This window comes from Xenopus laevis, chromosome 1L (assembly GCF_017654675.1).
Source record: "Xenopus laevis strain J_2021 chromosome 1L, Xenopus_laevis_v10.1, whole genome shotgun sequence".
NCBI classification, from domain to species: Eukaryota; Metazoa; Chordata; class Amphibia; order Anura; family Pipidae; genus Xenopus; species Xenopus laevis.
This window is the reverse complement of record NC_054371.1, coordinates 125,083,082-125,094,761: the sequence shown is the minus strand read 5'-3', so window position 1 is coordinate 125,094,761 and position 11,680 is coordinate 125,083,082. Positions and strand designations below refer to the sequence as shown.

Genomic DNA, 11,680 nt, shown 5'->3' with positions numbered 1-11,680 from the left:
TACTAATATTTTAATATATTTTTATATTTGTTGTATACCTTTATTCTGAAAAAAGTAAGAAAGATTTACATTGCATTCTTTTAGATTTTCCTTTGCTTATGATATTGCACAAGGCATGGCTTACCTGCACCAGCATAGAATACACCATTCTCGTCTAAAATCTTCTAACTGTGTCATTGATGATCGTTGGGTTTGCAAAATTACAGGTAGGGGAGAACGCTGTCTACTTTGTAAATCTTTCTTTTTTGCACTAGTTTACTATGATATTTGTATTTGCTGTGACTTTCCTGTAGAAAACATTTTCGACAGGAAATAAAATATCCAACTGCTGGAAATCCCTCTGGATTCTAAATTATGTAGGTATATTCTTAGAGTGCAACCGGACAGACATGATATCATCTACTGACAGTTCTTTCTTTGTGCTGTATGTTTAAATGACAGGCTGGTGAAAGATTATAAAGGGTAATTCACAAGTGCAAGTGCAGCTGCGATTGGCTGTAGTCAGTTGCATGTAATTGTGCTCAGCACCGCTGCTTCCTCCTGTGTCTTGTTCCGGTTTGCAGAGTTGCATCAATTGTTGCAGAGGAATTCTGGAGCAAGCAGAATAGAATAGAGCCGCACATCAATCTCATAGAAATTATGCCAAGCTAGCATAGAAAATATTCATTAAAACTGCATTCAATTCGGATCAAACTGCAAGTGCACCTGTGTCAATTTTGAGACTCCCCCTGGCAACTGCAATGATGCTGGAATCATGGGGGGCATATGCTGAATTGGAAATGCTACATATGGAGATTGCTGTGTCATTTTAGCTTCATTGTTTTACACTGTAATGCAACATTGCTAGATGCTTCCAACTTCAGCTGCAAAAACATAGAACATGGAACTAGATTTTTACATTGTAGGTGGAATTTACATTGGAGAGCTGGGGAAAAGCTGCTTTAAGCATGCAGCCCTGATGTTGCTGAACTAGAGTGCTGGAATTAGGAAGTATGATGGGATTAGTAGTCCAAATACAACTAAAATGTTGTTAAGCAACAGTGTTTAGATCCCCTTTATTGCCTTTTCATTTGTTTTGATTTGAATTAGAAAATGGAATGCTTATAACTATAATGCCCTAGTGAAACAATGAAAGCTGCAAGGCCGTTTCAGTACAGATGTCAAAAAAGGTGGGTACAGCAATGAATACAGTAGAGATCAAATAAAGTCAAAAGAAAAGAAAAAAGGGAGACTAAATGAATTTCATTCTTCAGCAATTCCTGCTATTCAGCGTTATGCAAACATGACAAAAAATATAATTAGATGCAGGATTGTCGGCTAATAATAGCAAATAGTGTGTGAGGTTACTAAAGAACAGAGAAAAGTTTTCAAATTATAATTTGTGCTCAGACTAAATTCATGTTTGGGGGATCATTTATTATTGCCCTGGATTAAAGTGCAAGAGTGCTATGGTTCTCATGCACAGATACATGTGCAGCCTAAGCAAAGGTAACTTTTAAACCCACATGAGAGGCAGACAGCATAGGCAGGTGTTAATTAAAGGGCTCTGCTACTCCTTGTGGCCCCCAATACTTCCTAGCCTGCACGGCATTCCAAAGGGCTTCCTCTGAATACAGCACTGCTTTTTGTAGGCACCACTGCATTCAGATGAGTATACAGCTCTTTCCCCTCTATTCTAGGAGAGCAGAGGGCATATGGAGCAAATACAAAAACATTTGCCTGCAGCTTAGCCCTGTCCTTACTTCATGCTGTACCTCCTGCCACTCTGAATGTTGCACAAGTGGGTGGTGGGGCACCTACATTGCTTCCAACCTGCCACTCTTGAATCAAGTGCTCAAAGCTAACTCCACAAGCCTGCAGCTATTTGCACAATGTCCCTTGTGGGTTTGAAGATTTGTGCAGGAAGGACAGAAGACAAAGGAAAAGGCGAAAAAAAGACTTAAGCAGATCAAGAGTTTATAGTAGCGACCCTCTTTGCCACATTATGGGCTGAAATTCAAAACTGGGGGGGGGTAAAATTACCATCACCCTCTACCCAAGGAGGCATATATTTGATGTTCTGATTGCCAATTTATTTCTTTTTCTAGGCTCTCAGTTAAAAACAAAGCATAGGTATACTTGATAAGATACACACACACACAAAAAAAAACAAAATTGTGATATTGCACTATGCAGGTATGGGACCTGTTTTCCAGAATGCTCCGGACCTGCGGTTTTCCGGATAACGGATCTTTCCAATAATTTGGATCTTCATACTTTAAGTCTACTCGAACATCATTCAAACATTATATAAACACGATAGGCTGGTTTTGCCTCCAATAAGGATGAATTACATATTAGTCTGGATCAAGCACAAGGTACTATTTTATTATTACAGAAGGAAAAGATAATCATTTTTTAAAAATTGAATTATTTGGATTAAATGGAGTCTATGTGAGATGGCCTTTTTGTATATCGGAGCTTTCTGGATAACGGGTTTCCATATAATGGATCCCATACCTGTAATACAATTACTGTTGGTATCCAATTCACTTGAAATTTTTAAGAGTAAGATGTAGTCATTGAGAATGTGTAATATAATAAAGAGCAAATATATGTAAAAAAAATGCTTGCTCCAGGTTTTGTATCCAAGAGCAACCAATTAAATGGCAGACAATTAAATGCTAACTGCCGATTGGTTGTAAAAGGTGGCTACAACTTTGCATATGCTATTACATTTTCACCTATGTATCAGCAAAATGGTGAGCTCAATTCTTCACTATTTTAGCCATTGATAAGATAAAGCTATTATAAGTGGTGTGCAAATTTTTTACTTTAGATTATGGGCTGGATATCTACCGCAAAGCTGACACTAATGTTTATCAAGAGCGCTTGGTGCAAGTATACATGCCTCCAGAAGATGAAGCTGTGTCTGGCCCAGAAAAATCAGCAGCAGCAGACATGTATAGGTAATTTATGGACTGTACTCTAGGAAATAAGTCAACTGGAGCATTTAGGAAACTTTAGAGTGCCCAATAATGGTTTTAGGAAACAAACATGTTTTTGGGGGCTGTAAAACCATTGGATTAACATAACTGCCTTATCAGTTTTCCTTTGAATGCCACAGGAAGCATTCTGCCTTTCTTAAAGGGGTTGTTCCTTGTTAGCTTTTAGTATGAAGTAGAGAGTGATAATTCTAAGACAACTTGAAACTGGTTTTCATTTTGTATTATTTGTGGTATTTAGCTTTTTATTCAATGGCTTTCCAATTTGCAATTTCAACAATATGATTGTTAGGGTCCAATTTACCCTAGCAACCATGCATTGATTTGAAAAAGGGACTGGAATATGATTAGGAGATGATCTGAATAGAAAGATGAGTAATCAAAATGAGCAGTTTCAGTACATTTGTAGCTTTAAAGACCATTTGTTTCTTAGGGTAGAGACACATGCTCAGATTCGGGGAGATTAGTCGCCCGTCGACAAATTTCCTCTACTTCGGGGAGACTAATCTCCCCGAACTGCCTCCCTCCGGCTAGAATGTAAATCGCCAACGGATGGCAATTGGTGCGCTTTGTTTTCTGAAGTTGCCTCACAAGGAAACTTGGGGCGACCTTGGAAAATGAAGCGATCCGAGTACCATCCCCCATCGATTTAGATTCTAGCCGGCGGGTGGAGAGAGCTCCCACAGTCCATCAGATCTCTGTTCATTTCTAGGGAAATTTTTACGTCTAGGGCCAGTGGGCCACACGAATCAGATCATGTGGAAAAGCAGGCCGAGAATCCAATCCTCTGCTGCTGCCTTGGCCTGCTGTGTCTGTACTCGGAATTATTAAAGGAAACGTGAAGGATTTTGATGTAAAATATTGCAGTGCGGCATCAAAATCCAACCACATCTGATTGTATCCCAGAGTAAGTAATGTTTCTGGGTGCAGGCACAGCAGGCAGTAGGGCAGCAACGAAGGAGCAGTATCTTGGCCTGCATTTCTCTGCAGACTGATATCTGACTTGTGTGTCTTTAGCGAAAGTCTTATTTAGCAATGGGCGAAAGTGAAAGTTCACCCTAAATAGTTTTATAGAAATACCAAAGAAATTAATAGAGAGCAGCAGAATTTCTCTGTGGTGGACAGTGGTGAGCTCTAGTTTCACTCTTTTGATAAATATGTCCTATAATTTTGATTTCTACCGCAAAAGAAAATGTTTCTGCTCACTCTTAGTCCTTAGTTCCTGCCCCCAACCTCCCTCTCTGTCCATAGCAATAAAAAAAAAAGGTAAGCTTCTTGGTGGCTTCGGGGGGGGGGTGATGAAGGTGGGTTGCGGCTGGGGTTGTGGGTCCAGGGGGGCTTTGCAGCAGAGGTGGATGCCTGGAGGGGGGCCCTGAGACAGCAGTCCTGATGGGCCCAGGGCCCCCCAGTCCAACTCTGTACGTAGCCCGCAGAATATTAAAAAGTCCAACTGCAAAGTTGCCTAAATTAGCTAAAATAAAAACCAAAAGTACATTTTAAGAATAACTTCCCCTTCATAAACAGAAAGAAAATAATGTTATCATCGGGTTATCGCTGCTCAGGGAAACTTAGACCTTACTATAGCAGCAAAACTATTTTTTCACCTAGGTCTTGCACGCTAAGCATAGTTTTCACCCAGGCTCACCCACATCACTCTATCACAATTGAAATCAAGTTTTTTTCTATTATAACAGATATTTATACACATTTATGTTTTGTAGTTATGCCATTATTTTACTTGAAATTGCAACAAGAAGTGATCCAGTTCCGGTAAGATATAACTTCATTTCTAAACTTCTGAAAATGCATTAATTGTTAAGAAAAATGTTTTAATGAACGTTTAAAGGGGTTGTTAACTTTTAGTATGATGTAGAGAGAGATATTCTGAGACAATTTCCAATTGGTTTTCATTTTTTATTTGTGTTTTCTTAGTTATTTGGCTTTTTATTCAGCAGCTCTCCAGTTTGTAATTCAACCAATCTGGTTGCTGGGGTCCAAATTACCCTAGCAACCATGCACTGATGTGAAAATAAGAAATTAAAAAAGATTAAAGCCAAAAGTTGCTTAGAATTAACCATTATTTAACATACTAAAAGGTGAACCACGGACAATGTAAACATTTAGATACATAAACACTATACATAGTCCAGCATATCCTTGCACAAAATGACAAGCAAGTCATTGTATTATTATCAAAGCTGCTAGCCTCTAGATTTGATGTAAGAACTGAGGAAGCAGGAACTGACAGGACAGATACTGGCAAACAGATTTAAGTAGAGGCAGGGTAACAAGGTAGATTAAAGGGATGGGTCACCTTTAAAGGAGAACTACAGCCTAACTAAAGAAGAAGCTAGAAATGTACATTATGTTTTGAGCTTCTGTGCCAGCCCAAGGCAACCACATCCCTTTAGCAGGGAAGATCTGTGGTCCCCAGTAGCTCCCCATCTTCTTTTCTGCTGATTCACTGCACATGCTCTGTGCTGTTGTCACTTACTGATCTTAGGGACCGACTCACAATATACAGTACTCATAGAATATAAATGACACAAATATAAGGTTGATTAGTAATTAATACTGATAATTACTACATGGCAGCACAGCAGGTCTGGACTCGGAGTCAAGCCCTGGTATTTAAAGTACACAGAGGCCCAACCAGTCCCCTACCAGCCCACTCCACAGTTACTGTCTATGGCATCTTACAGCAGCCCCTCTGGCATTTGCTCGAACTCACAGATTGCCAGTCTGGACCTGCAGCACAGAAACCAGTGCAACTAGCATCATAATTTAATAATCAGCCCTGTAGCATCAGCTTTTATTACAAACCAACCTCATTTTCTGCTTGATAACTTGCGACAACCCCTAAGCTTAGCTTCTCAACAAAATATGGCATTTTAGCCACATTCATTTTTAGGGTTTAGTTCTCCTTTAAGTTAACTTTTAGTATTTTATAGAATGGTTAAATATAAACAACGTTTCGATTGGTCTTCATTTTTTCTTTTTATAGTTCTGTAATTATTTGCCTTCTTCGCACTCTTTCCAACTTTCAAATAGGGGTCACTGACCTCATCTACAAAACAAATGCTCTTTAAGAACAAAAGGGATATTGTTCTTCCGCTCTGCCGATGCTAGGGTAAATTTGTCAGTGCTTCAATCCTCAGTGAAGGATTACCGCAATCCCATATTAATCCGTGAAATAGCAGTTAGAGGAGAGCACTCATAGCAGCTTTAGCAGATACTGCTAAAACATTTTATTATTGACTACAAATAGCCCTTTCTCAAGTCTAAGGGCTCTTACACACGGCCGTTCCGACCTGCGCTCCCCTGCGTTCCGTTTTTTGGCGTTCAGCCGCAGGGGAGCGCAGGAATAGACGCAAGTCATTATTTGAAATGGGCCTGTACTCACTAAGGCGCGTGTAGGCGCCGAACGCAGGAAAAATGCAGCATGTTGCGTCTGAACCTGCGTTCGGCGCCTACACGCGCCTGAGTGAGTACAGGCCCATTTCAAATAATGACTTGCGTCTATTCCTGCGCTCCCCTGCGGCTGAACGCCAAAAAACGGAACGCAGGGGAGCGCAGGTCGGAACGGCCGTGTGTAAGAGCCCTAATCCCAGTGTAAAGTGTGAAAACTTTTAAATACACCCCTCCTCCCACCAAGTGGATAATCAGAATCTTCAGGTGTGTCCATCTCATTATGTTCAACACGGAACAAAGTCTTTTAAAAATCCATATATAAGCCAAGACAATCCATTTACTAGAAAAAAAATTAGTAGCAGTAATATAAATCTCTTTCTCGGGTTATTAACGACAGCCTTTTGCTATTTTATGGAAATTTTGTACGGTTATTTTATCTGGATTACAACATAGTTACAAAACATTGTTACACACACATATTTTATCATGTTGATCATTATCTTTGCACACATGTATCATTTTTTTCGATAAGGTGAGGAAAGAGACTGGATACATTTTGTAGCACTATTTATTTACTTTATTTATTAAATTTATTTTTTCTAGCAAATGGATTCTCTGGCTTATATATGGACTTTTAAAAGACTTTGTTCTGTGTTGAACAGTTTTAGGGCAGAAAATCCGAAAAAATTTGTACGAATCAAACTTTTGTACGATTTTCAAGAGTTTTCAAGAGTTTTTTCCTGCACTCAGATTTTTCGGGCAAATGTATTGATAAATAAGGGGAATTAACCCGTGCAAATATGGTCGGAGTATAAATTAGATAAATTTGGATTTTGATAAATACCCCCCTTAGTGCGTGCTGGACAACTAGCTACTAATAAAGGGGTTACCAAAATATTATTAATAATAAAAATGGTAAAAATTATATGATCGCGGATGCAAAAAGCGGGTTTCCTATGTAATACGAATAAAAAAATGAAAACAATAGTTTCTTCTTACATTTGCAATGTTAACAAGATGAGAGATTAAAGATGGCAGCCAGAAAGGATAACAAAGGAATGTACCACATAACCCCTTGTACGGAGAGGTGCTAATAATAGATGACTAGAATATCCTTATCCAATGTTAAAAATGCTCTCACAGAGGAAGCATCTGAGGTGACGGGCTTAAGAGGATTTGACATAGAGATGTGTGTATCCTCTAGCTGATGAAAAGATCAGAAGAACAAGACATAATACATAATCATGATAAGTCAGCAGGCGTAAGAAGAGATGAGATATTGACAGGCTATCAAATTAAGTATAGTATATCTAATTAAAAATGCGAGACACAAGAATTGTACTTGCAGCACTACAACATATTCATGGTGAAATATTTTTCTTCTGAGCTTAATGTGTTGAACTCAACCCAGAGCAGAAAATGAACTATTATTTGATATATAGTTTCTAATGTGAGTAAAACAGGTGAATATTTTATGGGTAACTCACTACTCTCACAAATATGCCACATATAGGATCCAGGATACCCTGAATTATCTGTGATGGTGCAGGAATAGAAACATTTCATATTAAACTGTAACAGAGTCTATACTCCAGTCTACCCAGGGGTACTGGGGCATTTAAAAAGTTATGCTTTTGGATAATGTATTAAAAGCTGAAGAAGAAAAAGATAATTTTTCCGATAATTAAACCAATACACAGAATCGAGAATCATAAGCACCAGAAATCACTCAGGTACTAAGAGTCATCATTCATTAACCACATGAACAGTCTAGATAAACATGCTCAGCATACAGATGAACTCCAAATTCCACAGACTATGTGAAATATTTTATCAAATCCAAGCCTCACTGGGCACTAACTCCAACGCCTGGCCTTAAATTCTTTTTAAGTTATCTAGCTTTTTGTTTATGTCCTACCATTCATGGATTTATAGGTATGGGATCCGGTATCCAGAAACCCGTTATCCAGAAACCCGTTATCCAGAAAGCTCAGAATTATGGAAAGGCCGTCTCCCATTTTATCGAAATCCAAATTTTACAAAATGATTTCCTTTTTCTCTGTATTAATAAAACAGTAACTTGTACAAAACTAGATTATAATTTATAAACCAGCCTATTGGGTTTACTTCATGTTTACGTGTTTTTCTAGTAGACTTAAAGTATGAAGTTTCAAATATGAAAAGATCCATTATCTGGAAAACCCTTGGTCCTGAGCATTCTGGATAACAGGTCCCATACCTGTACTAAACTTTAGCCATATGGTGGAAGGGGACAGGCATGAATCTTTCCACCATGTGGACTCCCACCAAGTGGGAAAGCATAGGGCTTGATTCCCTGACATTTGTAATTGTTTCATATTGTAAAATCTTGGCTTAAATTGGTACACACATTCACAGAAAATAAACATTACTAAGCAGGCCCTGTGAAGTTACCACTGGGTGCCCAGTCAAACGTAATACAATAGAACACCCATTTTACATTTTACAGGGGACCAGGGAAAATTATGTAAAATCAGGGAAATGTGTTAAAAATGCCTCATTTTGCAGAAGTATGGTCAGCATAGGAGCTTCTGCTGCAAGACTGAAGCTTTAAAGACCCCAGCCCACTAGGATGAGACCCCCCAAACACAAACCCACCCAAGAGAATTTACCTAACCGTGTATGTACCCAAACCCTGGACTACAAGGTTTGCTTCCTAGCACAGCCCTCTCTAATACTCCCCTGACCTTGAGCACCATGTGGTACACCAACTATTACCTGGTCTTGGTCGCAGACTGAATCAGTCAGGGTCCGGCACCAATCGCTCCCAGAGCTCCCATTTTGATAATTGTTTCTATTTCTCGTCTAAATAAGCCCTTCTCCTTAATGTTTTCTTTCCTCTTTGGAATGCTGTATACTTACAACTTGACAGATGTTTATCTACTATATTTTTTTTTATTGTTTTATATGCTGAAAACTTAATACAACATTTAAGTTACAAAAGAAAGTAACTTTTTCTTCAAGTACTGAAAGGATATAAGCACAGGAGTCTGTTTTACTTTGAGATACAATTTTTACTGTGTTAATAACAAGGGTTAAGCATTGCAGTGTTAATGTTACACTATGGGGGCATGTGCAAAGCCCCTCTGTCAGTCACATACACAACCTAAAGCAATAAGTGATTGGTGCAGGAATGTATAAGGGGCAGACTAATTGGAATTGACCATTTATAGGCAGAACCATGGCAAAATATACCTCTGGTTAGTATTTTAAACCTCTTTATTTCACAAATAATAACATTCATAGATGAAAAAAGGAGTTTTTGGGTACATCAGGACAAAATGTTGATGTCAACTCCAGGAAAACATTACTTAAAGGGGAACTCCACAAAAACATAATTTAAGCTTTCGAGCAACTTGCAATATACATAATTTAAAAAATATGCAGACGTTTCATGATTTTCAATGGTTTCTGACAGTTCCCTAAGCCTAGCCCCCTGCTATTCTGCTGATCTATCGGACTACTTTGCTGAGCTGGCTGACTACTGTTACTTTGTATCAACAGCCATCTGTCCTTAGACTTCATCCTCCAAACCTCACAATTCCCTGCTCAAGTGATTTCAATAAGGAACATCACAGTGCAATGCATTGTGGGTTATGTATTTCCTGCATGCTGTCTGTAAGCTGTGGAGAAGTTGTTACTATTTGTAAAATCAGTGTTTAGTCCCTCCTTCCCTGACAGGATTTCAAATGATGCAGAAAGAAAAGAACTGTTAACCAGCTGGATTTCAGCATAGAAAATGCCATTTATTCATACTTTTTGAAGAAACAGGTAACTATGATGAATCTATTAGGGGTTTCTGTGTTATGTGGGCCTCTTTATCAAATGTTGGTTTGGAAGCCGGAGTTCCCCTTTAAAATCAGGGAAATGCACCTATTGAAATGCATTATAAATTGGTGGGACACAAATAAAAAAATGTAAAATGCGGGAAAACTTAAAATTGAGGTTTCACTGTAGTACACAGTGGTATAAGGAAATATTTTTAAGAATGAGACTGTGCATTAAATCTAGTGTTTGTCTTAGTTATTGGGTATTTGTATTTTTCATAGAAGGATGAATCAGATTCGACGGAGCATTGCTGTTTACCTTTACCAGAGTTAATAAAAGGAAAATCAGACAATGGTTGTCCTTGCCCAACTGAGTATGTAGAGGTAAGTGTGCACATATTGTCCTATTTGTAAGGCAAGTTCTAGAATTGAAGGGTTTCTGCCTACTGAAAGTAGGAGAGGGTATGGTTCTCCATAGCAGGCCATTGCTGAAGATTAGGTTCTATGTTAACATTTTTGAAAGTGTTAGAAGGTATGAAGTGGCATTTACACAGGTTAAGGGTAGCAGTGCAAGAGCACTAGGGGCTACAAGAGCACACTCCATTGTAATCCTTCAGGCAGTACTTTTTCCATCAAGCTGGCTGCACTCTGCACCCCATGGGGTGGGGAATAGGGTCAGGGCCTTTTACAGCCTGCGTTCTCTGCCACTTCTTAACTTGCACATCTGAACTGTGCTCACATCAAAGCCTATGTAGCTCCACTTTTCATCCCATCTTGAATGCAGTGCTGCCCAATGATCTATATTAAACAAGCAATGCTATGCATTGAACTGGTCAAAAAGAAATCCAGACTAGATGATGTGATAATACAGTGCTTGTTGCATTATATATACTGGAATGCACAGAAGGTTGCAGCATTTGTTAGAGCAGCTCTAATGCCTTGATCAGTTAGTGTATTAAGTTAATCCAAGGTGACCTGTATCATTGATATCCATGTAGACAGTCTGCAGTACAAATGGAGATTGTAAACTATCTGTGCTTTGCTGGTACTGATACTGTTCTGTCTCAGAAAAGGTCCTGGATTTCCTCTTTCTCTGATTTCCACTGCAGCTGATCAGGAGGTGCAGAAGCCAAAACCCTATGCACAGGCCTACATTTGAACAGGTGAAGAAACAACTGTACAAGATGAATCCTCACAAAGTCAGCCCTGTGGATCTGATGATGACTCTGGTATGTATTCAGTAGTTCTGTTTAGTAAATACACTGTAATTATAGATGCATTTTCTAGCAAGGTACACAAGCAATGGAATACTAATTGTCTTAAGATCCACAGTTGCATATGTGTAAAAATATATAGCACCTTTTTTGGCAAATAAAAACATTCATGTGCTATAATAATAGTTGCATAAAAAAATCCTGCTCACAACAGTGCATTATACATTGGTTGCTGCTCAGAATCTCTGAGTTTTATGATATGTGA

At 38.7% G+C, this 11,680-nt stretch overlaps 1 protein-coding gene across 1 annotated transcript in view; it reads left to right on the top strand.

Moving 5' to 3' along the window:
- The first annotated feature begins 91 nt into the window (after positions 1-91).
- LOC121393820 (atrial natriuretic peptide receptor 2-like) overlaps positions 92-11,680 on the top strand; it is a 35,336-nt gene continuing 23,747 nt past the window's right edge. The window contains exons 1-5 of the mRNA XM_041563421.1: positions 92-206; positions 2,819-2,948; positions 4,706-4,754; positions 10,484-10,585; positions 11,311-11,430. Of these exons, the coding sequence (XP_041419355.1) occupies positions 116-206; positions 2,819-2,948; positions 4,706-4,754; positions 10,484-10,585; positions 11,311-11,430 (492 nt within the window). The 5' untranslated portion in view covers positions 92-115. The remainder of the gene's footprint in view (positions 207-2,818; positions 2,949-4,705; positions 4,755-10,483; positions 10,586-11,310; positions 11,431-11,680) is intronic.